At 52.0% G+C, this 23,313-nt stretch overlaps 4 protein-coding genes across 4 annotated transcripts; 3 read left to right on the forward strand and 1 right to left on the reverse strand.

The window, feature by feature from the left end:
* Positions 1 to 680: 680 nt before the first annotated feature.
* Positions 681 to 10,852, reverse strand: TGME49_255960 (hypothetical protein; the record flags this gene model as incomplete). Its single annotated transcript, XM_002364862.1, has 7 exons — positions 681 to 774; positions 1,404 to 1,478; positions 1,975 to 2,079; positions 2,482 to 2,625; positions 2,971 to 3,098; positions 4,074 to 4,308; positions 4,971 to 10,852. 7 exons carry the CDS (start codon positions 10,850 to 10,852, stop codon positions 681 to 683), a joined length of 6,663 nt encoding a protein of 2,220 aa, XP_002364903.1.
* A 3,008-nt stretch (positions 10,853 to 13,860) lies between these two features.
* On the forward strand, positions 13,861 to 15,008 carry TGME49_255940 (hypothetical protein). The gene has a single exon (XM_002364861.2). It carries the CDS (start codon positions 13,914 to 13,916, stop codon positions 14,874 to 14,876), a length of 963 nt encoding a protein of 320 aa, XP_002364902.1. The 5' UTR covers positions 13,861 to 13,913; the 3' UTR covers positions 14,877 to 15,008.
* A 116-nt stretch (positions 15,009 to 15,124) lies between these two features.
* Positions 15,125 to 16,650, forward strand: TGME49_255930 (hypothetical protein; the record flags this gene model as incomplete). Its single annotated transcript, XM_002364860.1, has 2 exons — positions 15,125 to 16,295; positions 16,502 to 16,650. 2 exons carry the CDS (start codon positions 15,125 to 15,127, stop codon positions 16,648 to 16,650), a joined length of 1,320 nt encoding a protein of 439 aa, XP_002364901.1.
* Positions 16,651 to 19,548: 2,898 nt separating this feature from the next.
* Positions 19,549 to 23,301, forward strand: TGME49_255920 (GINS complex subunit Psf3, putative; the record flags this gene model as incomplete). The annotated part of the gene is made up of 5 exons (XM_002364859.1): positions 19,549 to 20,196; positions 20,877 to 20,972; positions 21,932 to 22,125; positions 22,921 to 23,063; positions 23,246 to 23,301. The coding sequence occupies 5 exons, from the start codon at positions 19,549 to 19,551 to the stop codon at positions 23,299 to 23,301; spliced, it is 1,137 nt and encodes a 378-aa protein (XP_002364900.1).
* Between the last annotated feature and the right edge of the window lie 12 nt (positions 23,302 to 23,313).

The following is a 23,313-nucleotide window of genomic DNA, read 5'->3' on the forward strand; positions in this document are numbered from 1 at the left end:
TGAATTGGTTCACACGTTGAGATCAGTTAAACAGATACCATTTGATTGAAGAGAGTCTAACATGTGACTTCGTTCATGGAAATCAAAAGAACTCTCGTAGTCTCTCACTTGCCTTCCTACTGCTTCTGGTCGGTCACTGGTGGGAGCTGTACTGATCGCGCATATTCATTCTGACAGTCTTATACCGTTCGTTGGCAAGGAAGACTTGTGTATATCTTTATATAGTCTGATATCCAGTGCATTTATATTGAATAACGACCCTTTGTATAGAAGCTGGACAAATCGCCTTCACTCCTTTTGTATTCTCCTTCCTAGTGTTCGCCTGTACGGAAGAGACGGATCGGATTCCCGCGTGTTGTCACTTTGTACCGCAGACGTGGGTTTTTGTTTTTTGATGTCCACTTCGACACACTCCGTTTCTGAAGTCCGAGTAAACAGACAGCTACAGTGTCCCCGTAAGAACGGACACTGTCTTTGTGGACGTTTTTGCCCGTTTGTCTCTTTCTCCGTCCGACAGAAAAACAGCTCAAGAAAGGGAAGAATTCCAGAAAAAGCAGAAACGTGGAAGGGACCCGCCCCACATCATTCTCACATCTTTTTTTTACAGACCCACAGATCCGGTTGAACTGTGGTGAAAGCAGAGGGGACTGTTCTGAACTAAAAAGTGAGAAATTAGTGAACTAGTGGCGACCGAAAGTTTTTGAAAAAGGAATGTGACCTCGCTCTCGACTAGGGCACATCACAGCCCAGCCGAGGATACAGTCGTAAAGGAACCTGCGGGACGCACAAGCAGACAAAACCCACCAGGATCCTCAAAAAGCAAAACAGTAGTACCGTGAGTTCATCGATTGCAACGCATGTCGTTCTTGTGAAAAGGAAGTTAGCTGTTCTGTTTTCACAAGACCTTAAGGACCCAACTCGCCTGACGACATAAAGGCGCTCATACACTCCGAGGACCACCCAATGTTTCTTATCCCTTTTCTTTCGGAAAAATACTTTTAGGAAGATAGTTTTTCTATCGAACTCAAGAGGAACAATACTCTTCCTCTCCCTTCTGACAAACACTTCCTCTCTCCTCCCCTTTACTGCGAAAGACAGCACGCAGCCCTTTTGTAAACTCGCGACAACCTCTGATTCAACTTCACCTGGAGTAACTAGAAAAGCTCCCAATGTCGACATAGTAGGAACTTGGCAACTTTCATCTTAAATGGCGAATTAGATTCGTAGCTCCTGCCTTGGTAACTTGCCGCTGGCAGGGCTCCTTGCATTTAGAGGACAATGTAAAACAGAGAGTGTTCGTGACTCCAGTGGAAGCGCTGTGACACTTGCAAATTGAGCTTGCTTTTAAATAGGGATCTGACGCGAATCGCGGTGCTTTGCACGAATCCCACTTGTGCACTTACTTAGGGGTAACTGGGTTCGTGTGTCTGTCGCCAAGAGTATTTTGGACCTTCAGTTCTCCTCTCTGCTGCAATTTCCTGCATTGAGAAAAACCAAAAAATCCAGAGTTTACTTCAGCACACTTTACTAAGCCTCACATTCGGATGAAGACACACCTCACGAAGTCGCTTGGTTCTATTGAATGTTTCACTCCAGTTCTTGTGCCGTTCTGTGTTCCTTAATCGCTTCTGGGAGTCTGACTGTAGACCGAAAGAAAGCCTAACGATTGGCGTCATTTGCGTTACACCTGCCGCTGACACAGACGACAGGATCAAACCTAAAACCATGGCGTTCTTCTGATTGAGAGGAGGTAAAAGACGTCACACGTTCAGACGGAATTAAAACAGAAATAAGCAACGAGTTTATCCTGAAGACATAATCCCATTTAAGTGTAAATACTCGATGTCTCTAGTTCCATCTTCGTCACAACTACTGTTCTTCTAATCAAGTTGATGATAAAACACGCTTTACTCTCCGAGGTACCCGATTCCACTCCAGCCAAGTGACAATGAATATTTTAAAACGATCGCTTACTGGACTGCGTGAACGATATCTCTCTCGGAGTCGTCGCAGAAAACGACGTAGTCCGTCACTTTGAGTCTCGTCTCGAAGGCACCGTTGCCGAGTTCGATGAGTAGACTGCAGGCATTCACCAAGAGAATGCAGGTGACCAACTCTTGCTAGAAATAAAAAACAAGACGAAATCATACTACGCGAGGCCTCTCAGATGAAACAATCGCCTTTTTTAAAATAAAAAAGGAGACAAGAACATATTGCATATAATCATCCACAAGAAGCATCGATCGAATATTGTTTTTTAAGAAAAAAGACAACTCGTGACCTGAAAGGCAACGCAAAGTCTGTTGTGAATGAAGGCAGAAACTCTGCACAGTCAGCTAGACGCGTGTTCCGAAACTTATTTCCAGCTGAGCCTCGCCAGGATTAGTAGGACTGCGAGAAAAAGAGTTCAAATCCGGTCGTGAGGTCAGGAATCAAAGCAAGAGTTCGAGGACAGGACTATTTCCGGATGTTTGCTCTTACCGGCACAGTCGGTGTTCTTTGCTGTCTCGATCCCCCGACACGTAGAAGCGGTAGTCTCTGAAAAGACCTCCCTCGGCATTTCGCTCGCGCATGTCGGCAGTAAGAAAAGACGAACCAAGTGCAGCGCCGATGGACGCCTCTGATCTGTGAGGAAAAAGGGCACACTGAGACGACATGCAGGTGACTCTGCTCCATTTCTGACTCATGGGGTGGAGCTTGTTCTTGACAAAACGGATAGGAAAAAGGTGCAAGTCCCGAAAGAGAACTTCCAAAAGGAACCAAGGGTCCGAACTGCACAGGAAACAGACTGTCACGCTTGTCGACGCATGCTGCTCTCCACCCTGAGGCTGGACTCCACTGCATGCAGTACAGTCACGACAGTGGCCAGGAAAAACAAAGTCGACCTTTGACCGGGTTAACACGAACACACTCAAGATAGAGAAACAGAGTCACATCTTTATCTTCGGATTAACGGCGAAGAACAATTACTTGGCCACGACTTTGTCCAATTCCACTTTGGCGGGTGTTCCGTCGCTCGGCCAGGCCTTTCGTTTTTCGACTTCGTCCAGTACGCGCCGTTCGATTAAGACAGCGCCTCCCACAAGTCCGCAGAGGAGCTGAAAAGAAGGTCGATAAAACACAAGAACAAATATGCTCATTCAAAGTGAAAATACTAAATGCATTCCCCCAAACGAGCCGTGAAACGAGAAACCCATAAAACGACGCTGTCAAAGTGTAATGCACACGACGCAGAAGCGGCAGCTGCATTCCCATCACTATGAGATCACCTGTGAACATTCTCTACTTCGACAGCTGTAGGGTGACGGACGAGTGTTTTAGTTGATGCCTTAGCACCAAATTATACCAACGAACCACAATAGCTGGACTTGCTACGTTCAACATTTACTTTTTCAGAGTGCCCTTCCGCTGCCTAGATCTGCACAGAGTCGTAAAGATACACCCCGATCGGCGCCTCGCCAGCAGACTTTGTTCGTTTTCTGCCGAAGACAAGCACCGAGGAAAGACTAGCTGTATACGCATCTGTTTGCATATGCTGGCAGCTAACATCCCTGTTAAACACTCTGTTCTTTTGCTCCCTTGGAGAGCGGATACTCCGAGTGGGACTTCTGTTTAAGCTTTGCCTCTCTTGCCCAAAAGGCAAGAAGATGGTCACCTTCCGGTTCTCTTGAAGTCTTTCCACGAGTCACTTGCACAGTAAGAGACGCGAACATAAGCTGGGCTTGGATTTGTAAGTTGAGACCACAGAGGCATCAGCTCTGTCCGTTTCTCTGAGTTCGTTTCCACTGTCCAGAACCCACGTGGGCACTGTCTGTGCATGCGCCGCTGAAGCCGTTCCATTCTCAGAACGTTGAATATTCCTCGATGGTATCCCTGCTGCACATCGTTTTGCTCAGTGTATCGAACGGCGCCCCAGTGGAAGGAAGAGTTGAAGACTTCGTGGTTGAACGAGGCGCCTCCGCCGTCCTGTTTCCAAGACAGTCACTCCGCTTCTCTACTAAGCCGTACTGCGCTCGAGTCTTTCCTTGAATTGTATCTTCCTCGCCGACGCCCCTGATGCTCTGAAAACTCACCTTTGGATTGTAGAAGTCGACCCAAACCTCGCTGGGGTTCGTCCGAAGTTTTTCAGGAGTCCTGTCGTCCTTCTTCCTAAGCGACGGCGGGAGATCCGGCACAACCAGAAAGGCGATGTACGCCCACTCGACAGATCCGCCAGGCTCTCGAATCAAACGAAGGCCGCCGGTTCCCGGCCCGCTGGCTGACACTCGTCCATCAGCGTCCCAAGTGGCTCTCGGCGGCTTCACTTTTCTGAAACAAGGACGGAACATGACGCTTCGTGTCAGAGACTGGCGTCGAAAGACAGAGTGCCTCGCCGCCTGGCGATGCGAGGTTTCGTGGGAAAACACGGGGAAACGGGGACGACAACAAGGATTTCGAAGCTCGCATCTCGAGTGTGAATCTAGAAGAGAGAAACAGACTAGAGGAAGAAGAAAAGAAAAGAGCGAACCTCGGAAAAACGGATGGCTGTATATCCTCCTGGACAGAGTGAACGACGAAGCAGTAAACAAGTGGACACACACAAGAAATTCTTCAGAGAAGAACGAAGCGTTGTCCAGTGCACACGACACAGAAAACGTTTTTTACACAAAAAACCCCTATAGGTGCTCTTGCCTCTTCGATCTCCATCTCTTTCTATGCATGCGTATCCTGTCACCGAATACATCGCACATCAAAACATAAGACTATTCAGCATATACATATATATATATATATATATATATGTATGTATGTATGTATAGGCGTTGTCGTGATTTAAGCAGAGTCTCATTGAAAATGTCTCATTTGTCCGCTCTCTTACCTCCTTCTACGTCTCCTTGACCTTCTGTCTAATACTACGCATACATAAGCACACAGACACATATATATGTATATATTCTCGTCTTCAAACGGTTGTCGTCTGCGTCCCTTACGTGAGGAGAGCTTCGAGTTCGTCTTCCATTTTCCTTGTGGCTTCCTCAGTTTTCCCGACGGCTGTGAAGAGCATTTCTCGGACGTCAATAGGGCCTGCTGTCTCTCCTCGGCGAGCATATCGTTTAAGCGAGTCTGGTCGGCCTTCGTCTTCTCGCTGCCTTGCCCGTTTCTGCTCAGTCGATTTCTCTGCTCGGGCTCTTCGTTTTTTGCGCAAAACGTTCTCCTTTTCCTCGTCGCTGTCTGCAAGGAGGAGCGACTGCCGAGTCCGCTCATCTGTGGGCCCTGTACTCCTGGCGAAAAACATCTCCGTCCTCCCAGACGCTGCGGAAGAGCCCCGAACGTCCTTCGCTTCGTCTCTTTCTCGAATGATCTCTGAGACGCGAGAGTCGCACCTTCTCTTGCGTCTCAAGCTCTCCTCTTTCTCGTTTGTGGAAATCTCGTCGCAAGCAGCCGAGGCCGAACCCCAGAGAGCCTGCAGGAGTCGCGCGTCCCGTTGCGTGGCTGGACCGAGGCCGTGGTCGATCCACTTTCTGGCCACCATCTTTGCACTTAGACGCGCGAGAAGCACCTTCAGGTCTTGTCTGTCGACGAGGAAATACTTGCCCGTTCTCCCGGAAGTCAAGTTCACCTTGGTCGCCTCTCTCCGCTTCTGCGCCCACAGACCTGAAGACACAGACACATCCCCTCTGCTGTCTCGCGAGACCCCCGACTCACAAGGCGTGTGACCGTTCTCAGCTGCCTCCCGCAGAAGGCTTTCAAGCCGCTGACTTCCTGTCTCGGCGTTCGGCGACACACACACGTAGCAGACAGTCCCCAGTGAGGCCCCGACGCGCCGCGGGTCAGTTGGCCCCTGGAGCCGCTCTTCGCGGCCGCGGAGCGGGTGTCTGGGGACCGCGACGAAGAGCCGGCGGAACCCCCAGAAAGGCGCCTTCCTCAGAGTGCCTTTCAGTCTGTGTCGCCACGCCTCGCTTCCCGGTGTCTCGACAGCGAGCGTCTCCATTTCGTCCGCGAGCCACTGAGTCCAGTCACTGCGGCTTTGTTGGATTTCTCGGGACCACCTTTCGACATCGTTCGCGTCTCCGCCTCTCTCGCGCAAGTTCCTCGACTCACCGAAACTGGACTCGCCAGCTGAAGAGGCTAGGAGTCCCAGCTGACACTGAACCAGACGAAGAACTCTGTCTTCAATGTGGAAGTCGAAGGTCGCTGCGAGTTTCGCGAGTTCGAACGCGAAGCCGAGAGGCGCGAGGAAGCAGCTCTTGGCGGGGTTCCAGGGCAGCGAGTCCCCACAGAACTTCCGCAAAAACGTTTGGAGGAGGTTTCGCTTCTCAAACGGCTTCCGCAGACCCACGTACCATTGGTTGCCGGTCGACAGAGCCGCTCCAGGTTTCCCCGGTGTACCGACAACGCAGCGCCAGTTCGAGAAGCAAACTGGGCAGCACGCGTAATTCCACGTCCCCAACGGACCCCCGCCCACGGAGCCGGTGTCGACGCGTTCTAGGCAGCAGGTGCACGCATCTGGAGGCGTCTCAGGGGAGGCGGTGTCTCCTTCGCGACTTTGCGGTCGACCAGGCGAGGACCCAACGGAGTCCGAAGAATCCGGAGAACGAGGTGGCGCAACTAGAAAGACGTACGACTGCGCCTTTGTCCCACAAGCTTGGCACCATTCGCGCAAAGTCACGTCTGGCTCCTCGCAGCTTGGACCGAGCAGCAGCAGCGTCTCTGCATGTGCATGGCGACAGTAGGAAGAGAAACCATCCTCGAACGATCCACACACAGACTCCAGCGTCTCCGCACGGCAGTTGGAAACTGAAGGCGCACATGAAGAGCGACTTGGAGATGCTATCCCTGCAGAAGAGAAAGAAGAGGCAGAAGAAGAAGCAGAAGACGAGGAAGAAGAAGAAGCAGAAGACGAGGAAGAAGGGGAGGCAGAAGAAGAGGCAGAAGAAGAGGAGGCAGAAGAAGAGGCAGAAGAAGAGGCAGAAGAAGAGGAAGAAGAGGAGGCAGAAGAGGAAGACGAAGATGATGGAGACGACGAAGGAGAGGATAAAGAAGATGGAGAGGTTGGCGGCAGTGGAGAGGACCCGCAAGGTGAAGGAAACGGAGAAGCAGAAGATGCAGAGTAGGAGCCGCATGCCAATTGGCTAGATGCTTGTCGTTCCTCACCATCAGGTTTGAAACTTGGATAGACTTTTGATTCTTCTCCTTCTCTCGTTCCTCCCTGGTTCTGCTTTGCGTCTCCGACTTCTGTCTTCACCTGTTCACTCTTGACAAAAGAGCTCAGTTCACCATCGCGACTCTCTTCTCTGGAATCGGTCTCTCCTCTCACCGTGTTGACTTGTGTGGAAGCCGGAAGAGAAAGAGTGACGGAGTCAGAGGAGGAAAGTGCACAAGGGGAAAGAATGTTTTCGTCTGCTACTGGAACGTCACCCTCTGGGACTCTGCCTTCTGCAGTCTGTTGGGCTCTCTCATCTAGTTCGTCTTCAACTTCTTTTTTCACTGACACAGGATAACTGGGGACAGGCGAAACAGAGTCTTCGGCGACCTCGGCGTTATGCCCTGGATGCGTTTTGTTACTTTCGAGAAGTCTGAAAACGTGCTGAACTTCTGGGAAACTCGTTCCGTCTCTCGCAGGCGAAATGAGGGCATTCTTCCCCGAAACACACACAGGCCTTCCTGACCAAGAAGAGGAGGAAGAGGACAGAGACGAGAGAGCGGAGGACGCGAAAAAGCAAGACGATGGCGAAGAAGAGGTTGATGAGGAAGACGAGGAAGATGAGGAAGGTGGGTAAGCAGAGGAAGATGAGAAAGAAGAGGAAGATGAGAAAGAAGAGGAAGATGAGGCCAAGGAACAGTTGGAGTCGGAATGCGACTGTGGACGCGGTCCAGGTCTTCCTGTGTCCTTTGAAGCCGCAGGAGAAAGCTCGCCGTCTTCTGAAGAGAGGCCCGCGGCCAGAGGGGCAAAAGCAGGAGGAGACGAGAGGGAAGACACCGCAGAAGCAGAGGCGTCAGAGACACTGGAAAATTCAAGGGCGGCAGGCAGGCTGCTATCCCCAGAAAAATAAGACGAGAGGTTTCGATCGAACTCAGTTGCTGGTTCTAGGGAGACCCGTTTTGCGAGTCTGGAGCCCCCGAGCTCCCCTTTATTCGCGATCGCACTCTTGTCTCTCACTCCAAGCCTTGTTGCTTCTTCGTTATTCCGAGCTGAGGTGTGGCCTTCGTCCGTGGGATCCATTTCGACTTTGACAGCGATTTTTACGTCGTTTTTAACGGCGTCCTCGGATTTATCTATCGGCTGTTGTAGAAGTTCGCCGAGCCTCTTACAGCAGGTGGAAATTGAACGTTTCCCCGTTCCACCGTCACTCGTGGTCAGTTCCCTCTCTCCGTTACACCCGCTCAATCTTGCTTCTGTCTTCGTCTTCTTCGCGACACGGGCTATGCCTCCTTTGACTTCGTCGAGAACTTCCGAGTCGACGGTAGTCTCCATACTGTCTCCCGTTTGACTGCAAACAAGCTCGTTCTTTTCCCTGTCTCTCTTCGTCTCTCCTCTCTGCTCCTCCTCTTCTCGCTGGTTTGTCTGTCTCTCAGGGTTGGAGTCCCGTTTTCGCTCTTTCTCTCCTGCAACTGGCGAGGACTGTGCGCGTCGAGACGCACGACTTGGAGACGCTTGCGAAGAGAAAAGAAGGCCCCCAGGCTGGGAGGACCACAGACGAAAAGGCTGCGCTCCACCTAGGAAGTTTCTCTCCTGCTTTTGAGCGGAAGGGGGTGTCTCCGTCTGCGTCACCGCTTCTCTGTTCTTTTGTTCGGGGGCTTTAGGACCGAGGGCAAACGCGAGGAGACGAACAGGAAAGACAGCAGATGGGTCGTCACATTGCCACTCAAGGAAGTTCTGAAAAAGAACTTCTCGCTCCCTCCCCGGGCTCTTCGCTGCAGCAACGACGGCGGCTTCTGCCTCCTTCCTCGTTCTAGGAGAAGTGAGTTGAGAGACATGTCCTTTCTCGCTCTTTTCTTCCTCCTCACCCCGCTCTCCTTCCTTGCATCGGTCTGTTGTGCACTTGTCTTCCTTGGCCTCGACTGGACCTTTCCCTGCCTCCGCCACTGAAGGCGACGCATTCGTGTCTTCTTCTGAAGCATTTGTGGAGAGCCCTGGCTTCTCTTGAGCAGCCGACGGGACCGCAGCTTCTTCCCCCCCTCCGCTCCTTTTCTCTTCAACAGAACGCCCTCCAGCGCGTTGAAAGAAGCGTTTTGCGAAGGCGGCTGCCGCGAGGAAGTGACCGCCGCGTCGGGGTTTCGTCACTTGACGCACAGCACTCTCAAAGGAGGAAGCTTGGACGATCGACCGGAGGCGAGGTCGGAAACTTCCAGGTCTCACGAGGCACTCCATGAGAAGCGCAACTCTCCAGGTGACTGGCGGTGTGTCGCTGTTCCTTCTCTGTTTCTCTTTGCATGCAAACACCGTTGGAAAGTGCTCGAAGGCATACGCCCAGCTTGGCGTCACCATGACGCTGCCTTCCCATGCGCTGCGCTCACCGTTCTCGCCTTCGTCGCCTTCGTGGCTTCTCCAGCCCTGAACGCGAGCCGCCGTGCCGGATCCGGGAAGGCAGTCGACGCCGGGACGAGCGCGGAGCTGACCTCGAGCGAAGACGTCGCTGACGAAGGCGCCAAGAGCGCCGTTGTCGGTCGTTTCGTCCTCGTCTGTGTCGGGGGATTCGCCATCTGCGAGGTGTGACGGCGAAGAGCGCGAGCGCGAACGACCCCCAACGCACTCTGAGTTCAGCGGATAGTAGCAAGGGTACCAGTCGCGAAGGTCCGGCAGCCCACAGACAGCGCAGAGGTGAGGCCCGGGTGGCTCTGGGGTCTTGGCCGTGAGAGGGGAGGACAGAACAGCGGTCGAGGAAGACGAAGAAGAAGAGCACGGACTTGGAGACGAAGAAAAAGAGGTAGAGATACACGTGGTTGAAGTGGACGTTTCGTTCGCCGATGACGCATGCGAGGAGGCCACTGCCGCAGCCGAAGACATGTCATTTGTTGTTCCCAGCGCACAAGGCGACGAGGAACGAGAAAGCGAAGAGAGAGAAGAGGACGGACCGCATGCAGGGGAGAGTGCTGAAGTTGAAGGGGCGGGAAGCTGCGACGGCGAGGCTTCTTGAATGCGAGGATGGGAACTGGGGTCACCACCAGAATTCCAAGAGCACATGCACCTCGGTCTGGCGCACAGAGGCGTGAAAGCTAGACAGTCAAAAGGGATAAGATAAGGCAATTTCCAGAGGCCTCGAGACTCAAACGTTCCTGCGCGGATGTTGTCAGGATGGCCATGGCTTCCACTTCCACTCTGACAGGTTTTACCCCCGACCTCAGCCTCGGATGCTTCCCCGGTGCGCTTCCCGCGTTGGGCGCCTGACGAGGAGCTTTTCTGAGACCTCTGCCTTGTCGACGACTTCCGCTTCTCCGTCAAAAACAAGCACTCCTCTTGCTCCAAGTCGAAGGAAATGTAGCGCAGAGGAACTGCGTGAAGCAGCCTGCGCATCACAGACAGACAGCGGCAGGTGCCCCAGGGCTTCCACGCGGAAGCGGCGGTGCGCTCTCGGCGGTTGTTCAAAGAGAGTTTCTGAGAGCGTCGCGACTGTCCAGAAGCACTTGGAAAGGACGGAGGGAATGAGTCCAGCGGATCGGCGCAGACGAGCGATCCAGAGGAGCAGAGATGCGAGACGGTGGAACAGGAAGACTGGGAAACCAAGAGATTCGGGTGGAGGTCCTGGTCGCGACAAAGCAGACAATCGGCTCTCTGAGATAGACTCTCATCGCAAGAGCTGGAAAAAGATGTGTACGGCTCATATGAAGAGCAGGACGGAGATGCAGAGTTCCGGGGACACGGAGTCGACATCCTGGAAACTATAAGGAAACAAACCACTTAAAACTCGCCTGGGGGGCTGGCTTCCCAGCCACACAAAGCGAGAAAGTCGTCGAGATTAACGGCATAGAGGGTTAAGTGGGGAGAGAGAGGATTTCAAAGGGAGAGAAGGGAGACTTCCGTGCAGGACCAACTAATGAGGAAAAGAGGAAAGGGTAGCTCCGTCGTTTTGGCAAAAGCATCTGGGGCCCCGCGCGAACTCCAGGAAAACGCTCTGCTGGGAGGAAACCAAGGAAGGTGTGCAAGGCAAACACTCCCTTTAAAGGAACCCGGAAAACGCTCTGTCTCGATCCTATCGCCTCCTATCGATTCGAGCGGATGGAGGAATTCCGTGTAGAACCGCGCCTAGAAAATTGCAATGCCACCATATACAACGCCATGACAAAGACACCGCGAGGGTTGGAGGTGGGGGGTGCTGCTGCAGCAGCTGTCGTTGGCTTTGAACATCAAACAAAAACTCTTTGTCAAAGAAGAACCGCCTATCAATAAACACGACAGAATGTCACTGAAACACAGAAGAAGAAACCGAGTCTGTTTCAACAAAAAGCGACAAGGAAATGGGCATTCGATCGCAAGCGTTTGCCTTGACCGGTTGAGAGGCGTGGAACTCGACAAAGTGTGCCACACGCTGTCGCATGCGCCCAAATCGACGCCTGTGCTGCAATGGCTGCTTCGTTCTTCGTAATGCCTTCCGTCGAGAACAGGTATACATAATGAAAACGTTTCAGAGTTTTCTTGTCCAATCTCATTCACCTCATGCGCGTCACACGGGTGTCTTTTTAGTGGAACGAAGAAAAGTTTGGTGTCACAAGACGCAGACCACAGGGTTGCCGTTAAATCCCGTGTTCCTCATCCTCTGGCAAGAATCATCAGCACAGAGGTGTTCGGTTTCGCTGTGGCACTTTTTACCCTTGAATACTGAAAAGAGCCTTCTCTCTGATCTCCCAGCCATGTGCAACAGGGCAGTTAATGCTTCCCTGGGCCTAATAAGGATTCGTCCTCCAGCTTACAAATAAACTCCGTACTCAGATGGGCACATGCAAACTAATCTTAAACACACCGCACACAACTGAGAGTATGAGCAAAAACAAAGTAGTTTCCTAACGGGCAACTGGAGGAACAGCGAAGCGACAGGAAGGCGATGTCTCCGGAGTCTTTAAAACTAGAGGTGAAAGCGGGGGGAACTGTATGTGTTAACGCGGAGAGTTACCTGGAGAAACGTTCTCATGTGTGTTGAGACCTTTGTTTTGGCTCTACGGCATTACATATAAACACGCTTCTCTCCGGCTTTCTGCAAGATGCCCGTCTTCTGGGGGTATAACGCCTCCTTTTACACTTTTTTCTGGTGTTCTCTCATTAGTTTTGAACCAGGGGCAACCACTTAGCCGCTGTCCGTCTCGGCGACACCCGATAAACCTGTTCACTCAACTTCGCAAGGCGTTGCTTTTTTACCAAGTAGTCTTAGTGGACACCAGATGTAGTCAACGAACGTTGGGAATGCTGAAAAAAGGTGGAATAGTGTTTCCTAGAAGCTCCGTGCTGAGGTCCTGTGCAAGCACCGTCATAAGAAACTTTAAGCTTCCCGCATAGCAAGGTGCGGGAAGAGGGTGTTTTGAAGGCTACGCATATCAGCTCAAGGATAGCTTCTTACTCATTACAAGCACCGTTCGATGTGCAAATGAGATCCGTATCACCACCGTCGCCTGAACTAGCAATGTATTTAGTGTAGGAAGAAGACGCTCTGTAGCCACAAAAGCATTGTCAAGTCGCCACCTTGTTAATGCAGACTGTTTCTGGTGGCTTTGACTTGTGTGTCGCTACTCTCACCCGTCAGGTTCACCGATTATTTGCCTTCTTCTTCAGGGAAGACGCACCTCCGTTCACCAGTTTGTTCGCATCTGTTCAGTTTAGATGTCTCCTGCGTCTGCCGTATCTGGCGGACTGTTTCCTGGATCTATCGATGTCTCTTGTGCAGTACGCTAAGTGGTGCCATTTCCACACTTTTTTCTCTGCCGACGCCGGAGGCGTGAGTGACCCTCAAAATTCGGTCCCTCACATTGCAAGAGTATCGCAAACAGGGCCGTTCAGAAGAGTACAGATGAATCTCTGGACTATTTTTGAACGTATAGCGACAACAAGGCCTCGCGTGCATGAACACGATCTCGAAGGATGGGGCTTCCTATCCAGTAAGCTAAAACGTACAACATCTGTTGATCCTTCACCAGTCGACGGGCAAAAGGTTTCGACACACGCGAGAGCACATTAGAAGAGGTCCTCACAGTTTTCGGCCTGTTTTTTCACACCTACCGGTTATATCGTCTCTCTGTGTGTACAAGCTGAAAACTCGATATGCTTGCAGCTAAGTGTTGAATAGAACCATCTGAAGCCAAGCTTCTTTCCGTTTGCAGATTGTTTCCAACCCAGCACAGAATCTCTACTGTTCACTGAAGTGTGCCTTTTGCAAAACCTAACCCATGGCATCATCTCGGCCGCTTATGAGAAGTGCACCATCTCGCATGCCGACAGAAAAGTTTCAACCTCTTCAAATTACTCCTTCAGTTTCACGTGGAACTTCGGTATGGAAGCCTGCCACGCTTAAATGTAGTCAGTGTACGGGATTTATTTAGGTGAGACACAAAAAAACAGCCGTCAAGATGGACGGTGCTTAAGGCGGCCAGCTGGTCAAGCCTAAAACCCGAGTGGGGGGGGGGACGAATTGACACGAAATCGCGGGTTATTTTATCTTTGTGATATCGTTTTGCGAAGTAACGAATCCTGCATCAAAGAGTCACTTAGTAGTCGCACCTGTCGGCAAAAGGTTAAGATCGGGACAACGTGTCAGAGACACCAGGCATCGGGACTGCGGGAAAGTTGCACGTGGCAGCGGTACGCTTGCGGGAAGTCCGTTGTGTCTCACGCTGGCGACAAGCGATCGAAAACGCATCTCTGAGCCTCTCCCGCCGCGCGCCGGGATTCGGGAATCGATTTCTTTTCCACAAACTCGTGTTGGGATTTTCCTCCGCAAGAAGCCAGGATGGTGAGTTCCTTGTCAACCCGGGGCACCAGCTCGACGACGACGGCAGGAACTCGAACTGCAGCGACTGTCACTTTACTGCTGGAAGTTTCCGAGTCGGTTTATGACGTGAATTCCGCAACGGAAAACTCTGCGGAAAGGCGTCCGTGCTATTCTGGTGGACAGAGTGTCGAGCAGAGCGGAGAGGCCGTTCAAGAGGAAGCAAGTACGTTCGCCGGCGGCTCTGGGGAAACGAGCGTACCACGGGGAAGGGGGAGCTCTTCCGGAAGTTCTTTCTTCACCCCTGCCATTGTGAGTCAGTTTCGGGGTCTGCGAGTGGCGAGAGGTGTTTTGTCCGAGGTGGAGGATCGAACTGGTCGCGGGGAAGGTCCTGACTCTGAACGGCCGCCGGCACCTGGCAACCTCCAGATTTGCCCGCAAGCGCAGGAGGTTTCGAAAGAGAGAGTTGAGGAGGTGACAGCACAGAGGGAGGAAGAACACAGGGAACGGCCCGACCTCACCAGCGTCGACCAACTTCTGGGTGGTGCGGGAAAGGACGAAAATCGCGTTCTGGACGAAGTCGGAGGCGAGCTGTACTACGAACGCGTGTGTCTGCGTGAATTCGAGTTCGACGTGTCGAGTCGAACTTTCTTCTACCCCTGCCCTTGTGGGGATCTTTTTGAAGTTTCTCTGGAAACCATTCAAGGAAAGGTGCAGGAAATAACGGGCCGACAGAGTGGAGACCTGCGAAGACCTACCCAGTTTGAAAAGAAGTGCGAGGCAGAGTCGACCGGGCGAACTCACGAGAAAGCGGAGTCGTCCGAGGAAACAGGTCGTCTCGGGGATCGAGAACTGGAAGTTGAGGCTTCCTGTCCGTCCTGCTCCTTGAAAGTTCAGGCGTTTTTCACTTTCAACATTCTCCAGGAACTGCTCGAAGAGGCTGGAGAGACGCTGGAATGCATGGAAAACCGTGTGTTGGGGTAGACTCGTGGGTAGTTGCCGACGGGATCCTGCTAGCACCGTGAACGCTCACGTGCCACAAATGTGAAATCAGTGAAAGCTCTTTTATTTCCCTGCGGTCTCAAACTAAGAACTGACTTCCGCCCGTTGACATCAACTTCTTGTTTCTTGAGGAGGCGTTCTTTCGAGGCCCAGTGACATCGTTACAGCCACCACCACACCACTGTTGTCTGTGATCTGAATTGCTCCGGGACGGTCTTTCGCTGATCAAAATGACTTCTTTGAATCGCTCGGCAGAGTCCCCGCTTCCAGAGGAACGCAGTGTTGAGAAACCTCAGACCCCCACACGGACTTTCGCGCGCCAGGAGTCACCACTAACGTCCGGTCTCAGCCGGATGGACCGGAACGATGCGTCCTTTTTCCTTGAAAGGACTCCTCTGCGTGCCTCCTGTTTTTCCTCTTCCTCACCGGCAAATGGGAGTTTCTGCGGACAGTTCGTGCGTCCCGTACAAGGAGAACGAAACGCTCCTCTGTATGTTCGCTTGAAACGACATAGAGAGGAGGATGTTCCACCCTTCCTGTGTCTGCTTCAACATCGAGGAGAGGGAAACGCGCCCGCAGCTAAGCAGCAGAAAGTGAGGGGAGAGTACGAGGGCGCAGCGAAGCACGAGTCGGGACTGCTGCTGTTCCGACATGTCGGGGAGCCTCCAGTGCTTCTCGACGAGAAGCCGAACGCAGGACACAAATCGCAAGACGCCCAAACAGCCAGTGCCGCGCCACATGGAAGTCCGAGGTGCCAGACAACCGGAAAAGAGGAGCTCACGCCGGCAGCGTCTGGGGCCAGCACTGCGCAGGGAGACATCGATACAGCTCTTCTCCAGCGTCTCCGGAAATACCGTGTGGTTCCTTCTGGAAGAGCAAGTGAAGACGGGCATTCGAAGGAAGAAAGCGAGCATCAATCGGCCCTTTCCGGGACGCGCGAGGGGGAGAAGACAGCCGCCAAACGCAGAGCAGGTGCAGTTCAGCACGTACGACTTGCCGATGGCAGAAAAATCCGGCTTTTAGATGTGTGTCCATCAGAGACTGTTGGAGGAACCGAGGATCGGTCTGACTTTACTGACGACTGCGATTTCGAGTGGTATCGTCTGGCAGGTCCAGATGACGCTGTGCATGCAGCGGGGGAAAGAAGCAGTTTGTTCGAGTTTTTGGAGGAAGAGGGCGGAGCTCTCAGTGCCCAAGCCGAGTTGATCAGAAAACTGATTGCCAGTGGCACTTCGGCGAATCTCGCTGACGGCCCGGGAGCGGATGCCGTTGGTTTGATTGAACTGGAAGATGTCGACGAAGAAACGGGAGAAGTTCTGCGAGGCTGTGGCTGGAGCAACGCGTGCCGGTCTGTCGACGTCTTTCTCGGGGAATTCGGAGACATCGATGACCCCGACTCAGGTAAGCAGCCGAGGGAGAATATCCTAGACCGTATTTGCGGAAGAAAGGGATGCGTTTTGAAGTTCTGTGGACTTGCGAGTGGGGAAAGATTCACTGTCTTAGAGGGAACGAAAACGTGGCCAGAAAACGGCTGGGAGAAACGCGGCGAGGAAGCGAATGAGTTGTACAGGGCGCGTATTACAATGTGCTGTGCTCGGTTTCTCCAGACGATCCGGATGCAGCTGAGCTGGACTACCCTGAGGATAGCGACGACGAGAGAGAGAGGCGCTTTGCAGCTCGCGTGCGGCACTTGATAGAAGATTCTGAAGAAGACCGCTTTTCTGAATCAAGTGCATTCAGTTACGACGGCGAGTGAACGGGGGCGGGCGCGTAAAAAGATTGAGACAGACAGACACTAAAGGCTCTAAGGCAATGCAGTGAACGCACAGTGTCATGGTCTGATCTGCCACACAGCGACAGACAACTTGCGACCCGCTAGAGCTCTCCGGTGTTCGCCCCCAAATTGACAGCTCCGAACTTCAGTGAAGATGGAGCCGCTGTCGATGACGAGTGTCCCAGGTATATGCAGATGCGGGTTCTACATTTTCTCCTGCCTAAATCGATTTTGCTCCGGGGGGTCGGCCGAAAAAACCAGCTCAATTGCCTCCAGGTGTTCCACAGCTGTTGTGGACCGTGTGCTCTTTTTGCCACACATATCAATGATTCATTCCTCAACAGTTACCTATCTTCCAGTTACTTCCCTTACATTTGGTCGCAAAAAGGACTCCTTGCACGACGGGGGGGGGTTTAGATGCGCGTGTATATACATATATCTGTGTACGCAGCATTTTTGCGCCGCGTAGAATCGTGCATGTTTTAAGAGAACGAGTACGGCCATGGAACCGATTAAGCATATATATATGAGGTGCATCTAAGTTGGTTTTACAGTGTTGTGTGCCACGACAGTGAAAGCACCTGCTGTGAAATTCTGACAAGCTCACACACGCACGTAGGCGGACAGAGGTGAGGTGCCACTTGAAACGGCAGGTGGCCTCCCTTTCACAAACTAGAGTCTGGAAGTGCTAGGGGAACTACCTGTGTGTCGACAAAGTACAGAATGGTTACAATGGACAAACACTGCCCAGATATGTGGTGAACAAATATATGGTTTTTTCATTCATTCAGAGATGCCAAACCACCCGTGCACGAACCACAGAGAAGAACTTAAGGGAAACTGGCAGGTGCCCTATCTCGGTTTCTGCTCTTGAGCGACGGCTCACATTGACATTCCCCCTGTTGCGGCAGGGTGGGTCATAGCATCAGCTTAGGTGTGCCGCAAGAGGAGCACTGAGACGGGATTGGTTGGACAACCATTCGCGGTTTGTCTGGCGTATCGTGGACTGTTGTGGTCACCGTCATTAACGGGTACGCGATTTAGCGTACTGTTCTGTTGTTTGAAGGCTTGTCGAAGTGAGAGAGCGAGAAAGTTTACTGAACACATCAACACGAGCGTTTTATGGATGACTCTTCATGAGACGCCCATTTGCGTGAGGGAACATGCCTTGGAGCCGTATAGACAAAGCTAGTAATGCTTGCCAAAACTCGTGGAACTTTCAGCTCCCTGCATATTTCGGATCATACTAAAATAGTGGGACCCTGACAGATTTTGTAAAGCTCCATTTCTGAACAGCGGTGAACAATTTGATCTAGCGGTCTCGAAGTGCGGGAAGAGACCGTACTCACTTCACAGTGGCTTATCTGAAGGGGGGGTACTTAGAACACATCCCGTTGCACACCCGGAGAAAAGAACACGAAAGTAGTGTCGAAGATATAACGTTTATGCAAAGAAGTCTTCTTTGGTTTTAAAGTGACTGGCACATCGATACGGGACGTTACGGGCTCTTTTAACTGTAAGCCAACAGGCGCAGTCTTCCGGAGGATCACTGACTCGAACGTTTCAGTCTCGTTCACACACCGTGGCTGTTTCCTCACTGCCAGCTAGTGTTATACGCTCCTTCCGGTGATACCTCTTCCTTATACCAAATGCTCTAAAGTGAAGCGCTTCCTTCAAGTTGGAGACGCCTAGCATTGGGATTTATTTCAGCCAGACCTTTCCGCTAAAATGTTTCGTGGCATGCGATAGCTCCTGCCACGCTGCATGTCTTCTGGTCATCCGCATGTACCCCTGTAGGTGGGTATGAAGGGTGTGAACCAGGTAGTGAGTTAGTTAGCTCCTCGGGTTATATTCTTCTTGCATGTTTCGAATTGACAGACAACGTGTTAGGAGGCCCTTTCCTCCCGAGTTTCAGTGTAGAGGAGAACTCTACGACGTTGTCGGGTTCTTGAGGGGGAAGGAACCGTATTTCGTTGCTGTTGCCAGTGCGAATGCGGCGGCAGTGACGGCCACCACAAGGCTACTCTTCTTTTCCTGCGCATTAAATTTCCTTCCCCGTCCTCCTCTGTCCTCAGTACGGTACACTGATTGCTCGTAGCCCTCCGTTTCACCCGAGGGGTCCTTATATAATTTGTCAACCCTACTCTCTGACTTCCGTCTGTGTGTCGGCGGGTGTACAGACAGCCGAAAAGAAAGTCAATAGGAACGGCACACACCGGCCGGCACTTCCCAAATCCATGACATGACGGTTTGCAGCGCCACGTGTGTAAATATCGTGACACGTGACCAATTGCTTCCACTGTTTCAGTCCCCACTTCTCCAGGCCAACCTCGCTGCAGCCCGCGAACACACGCGGAAGGCGCGTGGACTGCAGAACGGAAGATTCGGTGTTTCGCTGCGGCCACCAGAGGAAGCAGCAGACTTTCATCCACTTTGAGCCCCGTTTCCCGTCTGTTTCCTGCCTCTCTACAGTTCCGGCTTGATGCCTCTCTGCCTCCCCCCCTTGAATGCCCTTGTCGAGTTACCCGTCGGCGTCGTTGTCCCGGAAGCTCACGGTGCACGTGTTTCGCTATGGGTGTTAAGTAGAAATCTTATTCCTGAAACAACTGCACTTCACAGGAGTCAAACTGTTCGAGGTATCTTCCCCATTCCCTTGGGCGGAAGTCTCAGGTCTTGCACGGGAGGCCTGTCGACCTGGATGAACCGTTTTCCTCCGCGCTTCCTTGCGACGCCCGCACTCCCAACTCCACCTGTCTTCCGAATCGTTTTCCCCCACATCCTGCCTCCGTTCTTTTTACCTTGACCCTTTGTTGGCGTCCCCGACAAATCTTCAGGGTAAACGTCCGCCCGTGCTCGTAACCTGCCTCCCTACAGAGACCGATGGCATTCTTTGACCCCTTCCTCAGTAATAGGGACGGGCGCAGAGACAGCAATCTCGGCGCTCCCCTCGACCCCGATGAAGAACCGGCCTCTCTTCCGTCGGCTTCCGCCGCCACTTCGTCTTCGCCCTCTTCCTGTCCAGTCTCGCTGCCCGCTGCGGATGCGGGCGACGCTTCTCACAGCAGTAGTTTCTCCGAAGACAGAGGCGAGAGCAGCTTGGAAGACAGCGCCCCTGCCTTTGACCTGAAGGCTTTCCACCGCCATGTGCGCGACGCGGACAGCTTTGACGAAAGTTCACAAGCTGTGGCACACGCACCCAGCTTGGATGAGAGTCGAGAAAACACATGCCCCTCAAATTTGGCTTCCATTCCTCACCTGCCTTCCTTCGGAGGCGACTTGGACGAGGACCGGGCAGCCGATTCGAGGAAAGGCGAAGCTCGCGCTCGGAAACCCCCGCCACGTTCGCAGGAAGATGATGAACTCAGGAGCGAAAGACGCTCGGCAACGCCCTCTGCTTTTGCCTCCGAAGCGCCTTCGCAGGGAAGCCTTTCACAAGCAGATGCCTCGTGGCTAGACGTTCCAGGTCCTTCGTGGGAGGCTCTGGACCAGGAGGCGAGACGGGAGCCCTTTCGATTCATAGATTTTGAGGTACGTACGCTCGACGCCAGATAGTTTCCCCCTCCTTAAGAAGAGGAATGCGACCAAGAGAGGAGCCCTAAGGAAGTGGGTGCACAAGGCAGCGCTTGTCGGGACCCCTGTAGCCGGACGCAGTTTTCACATTCGAACGTGAACGCATGGGATCTCCTTTTTGTGTTATAATTCATGAGTCAAATATAGCAGCTCCGTGAGGACGTATTTTTTACAGTAAAGATGTTCCGAGTTACTTTGAATTTACTCTATGTGAATCTTTTGGGAGGGATGTCTGTGTAGATATCCGGACGGCGAACAGCCACATTGGTAGAGACCAGCATCAGGGCATGAGCGGAGAGATTCTGGCTTGGGCTGGAATTGCACTCCGTACAGTTCTGTTTACGGGGGTTGTTTCTGAGCTTCTGGAAAAATTGTCCAATTCTGAACAGTGTTATTGTACCATCGACTCAGAGGTGTCCCTTCCTTACCAGCTGGCTTCTCTGGGTGCGAATGTTGAGCGCAGCACTGCCTGACTTTCGTGGTCCTGAAAAAACCTCGAGATTATTGGATCAACTACGTTCTGGCGAGACTGTCTTTCTGCGCAAGCGTCAGTGATATTCGGAAGCATGTTCAGTTGAAACAACCTTCGTAAAAAGCCCGTATTTTTGCGGCTGCTCTGTCTTGTCACGTTTCTACAGGTTGTTCCTTGTACCCCGGTAACGGAATTGCCGTACCTGTCTTCGCTGTGTCCGAACGCTCAGCAAGAGGTAGCGAAGAAGATGCGGCCAGATGTGGTGAGTGTTGAGACAGGATGTCGATTTCTTTCTTTTTGTCGAATTCCACTGATTGCATTCATGGAGCGTGCTCGCCTAGCTAACACGACCCGGTGGTTTGGTAGCAAGGTTTTTTCAGTTTTTTCGTGCCGACAAGGCTGAGAGCAATTACGCTGTGTCTGCCAGCATCGGGGTTTGCTCTCCTGTCAAGCTACTCCGACGTTTGACTTTCCCAATAAGACTCGTACTATTCACTCCGAGGAAAGAAATGCCGTAACTGCTGCCGGGTGGTTGGCGCACGATGCCTCCTCTCCGGCTGTAGGGGTTCTTCAATGCACAGAGCATCTGCCATGATAGTCGACTTTAAGCGCGGTATCTGTACCTGCAGGGTAGATCCATTTGAGCAAAAGTAGAAGATGTTTACGACTATTTGAAAGAAGAATTTCTGTCTCGCTTTTGGGTCTCTCGAGAAGCCAACAATGCTGCTGAAGCTTGGCTTCTCCGCGGCATCCGACCAACCACTTAGCAGGGAGATTTTCTTTGTTTTGCTTGTGTGCCTGTCCACTCTGTTCTCGACTGTGGCTCCAAAACATCCTGAGGAAGGCGGCTTTCTTTGCCGTCTTCTAGATCCTAAAAAAAATGCATGTATGTTTAGTCCGTTTTACTGTCTTACATTTCTTTTCACTCAACTGGAGAGCCGCGTTCTTTCGGGACTGTACTAGGAGGTGAACTGTCGGTTCAGAGCTTTCACGTGTTTGTTTGTCGGATTTGTTTTGTGGTGTTAGGGAAGGTAAAGTTAAGATTACTTGTGGTGTAAGATAAAAGTGCTTGAGCTGCTTGTAATATAATAAAGACAGTGGGTGTTTCCGGGTATCCTTTTTGTAAGATGTGCGTGTTGAGTTTTCCATTAATATCTTTCGCCTGATTTCTCGCACGCAAGTCATCTCAACTTACGACCTGCCTTTTTTTCGGGTCTTCAGCTGCGGCCAGCAGATTCCTTGCAGCTGCCGCTTTACCAAGCGGAGCTTCTAATGGGTCGTGGGAAGATGAAGATAAAGTTTCCCTCCTTCTACGAAATCGCCATCATTGATGCGCTTATCAAGGATCCCCTCACCGTCGACCTCGCTGCTCACTGCCTCTTCTATTTCGATCTCGGCCTCCACCTTTGCTCGCTGTAAGACCCGTTCTCGATCTGATTGTCGTTTACTCCTCAAGAAAGTCGTCGGGTTGAACAGACATTTCATTGATACATTTGAAGACACTGCAGTCCACGTAGTGCATCTAGATGTCCCGTTTGGGACACAACACTCTTCACATATTCATTTACTTTCAACGGAAACCAGAGTTTCTGATCAACAGCTCGCTGCCTGAAAAGTGTGTTTTGCGCGGACGCCCACGTGACTTTCGTACACAAGAGTGGAGGGTTCGCGTATCTTTCTGGAGGCTCTGTGTTGGGGGGCAAACAAGATAAGCTGGTCATCAAGACGAAGAGGTCCTGGATAAAGCGTCGTACGGAAACGGCTGGTCTTTTGTTTTGACCGCACACTGCTGAGTTTCATTGACACGAGATGTGTTCGCACTCAAAATGGATTCAGTGTGCAGGGCGTCCTGGCGCTTAATAACGAATCCGTCTTCCAGTTTTAATAAGCTACATGCTGGGTGAAAACTAGTCATAAACGCGCCGCTAATCACGTCACACAGACGCCTCACGACAAATGTTTTCTTCTCCAAAGGAAGGCTACACAGTCTAAATGGACACGCACTTCCTTTGCATTGAAATGTGAAAGTGTCTATATCGGTGCTCCGATCTCCACCACTCTGACACACGCGAGTCGTCTAGATTCAACGAAGGGGAGTGCGGGCATGTTTTTGGTGTTTTGCGCAGTGGTTTTCGCGCCTTCTCGTAATTTTATGTGCGGCTCTCCACCTTCCTCTTTTACTCTGTCGAGTTTTGTTCGGTTGGTCGCAGGCTGCCCCCTTACGAGTGGCCTGTCCAGCACTTGCAGGAAACCTTGAGGAACGCGCGCCACCGTCGGAGGGTGCACATCATTACGCACCACAAAGTTCTTGAAAAGCAGTTTATTGGGCGCTTGACATTCCCAGAAGTCTGCAGTAAGTGAAGTAGCGATTTCTGCCTCGGTCCTGGTTTGAATCTGCGGTTCGAGGGTAGAAAAGAGTTCCTGACACTGTCACACTTTGAGGGGGTTTGTTGCTTTTCTCGGCTCTGAACTCGCGGGCCGGAAATCATGTCTCACTTTTCTCTTTGGTTTGTCCGTTTGCGTGTTTTCCTTCAGTCCTGAAAGAACTTCAGAAGGATCAAGCAGGTCCGCGAGGCCCATTTGGCGGATGAGCGCCGGTCTGG

The sequence above is a fragment of the Toxoplasma gondii genome, chromosome VIIb, assembly GCF_000006565.2.
Source record: "Toxoplasma gondii ME49 chromosome VIIb, whole genome shotgun sequence".
Lineage (NCBI taxonomy): Eukaryota > Apicomplexa > Conoidasida > Eucoccidiorida > Sarcocystidae > Toxoplasma > Toxoplasma gondii.

Bases quoted from the DNA above. Each gene is read 5' to 3' on its own strand.
- TGME49_255940 (XM_002364861.2), top strand. From the start codon at position 13,914: ATGGTGAGTTCCTTGTCAACCCGGGGCACCAGCTCGACGACGACGGCA.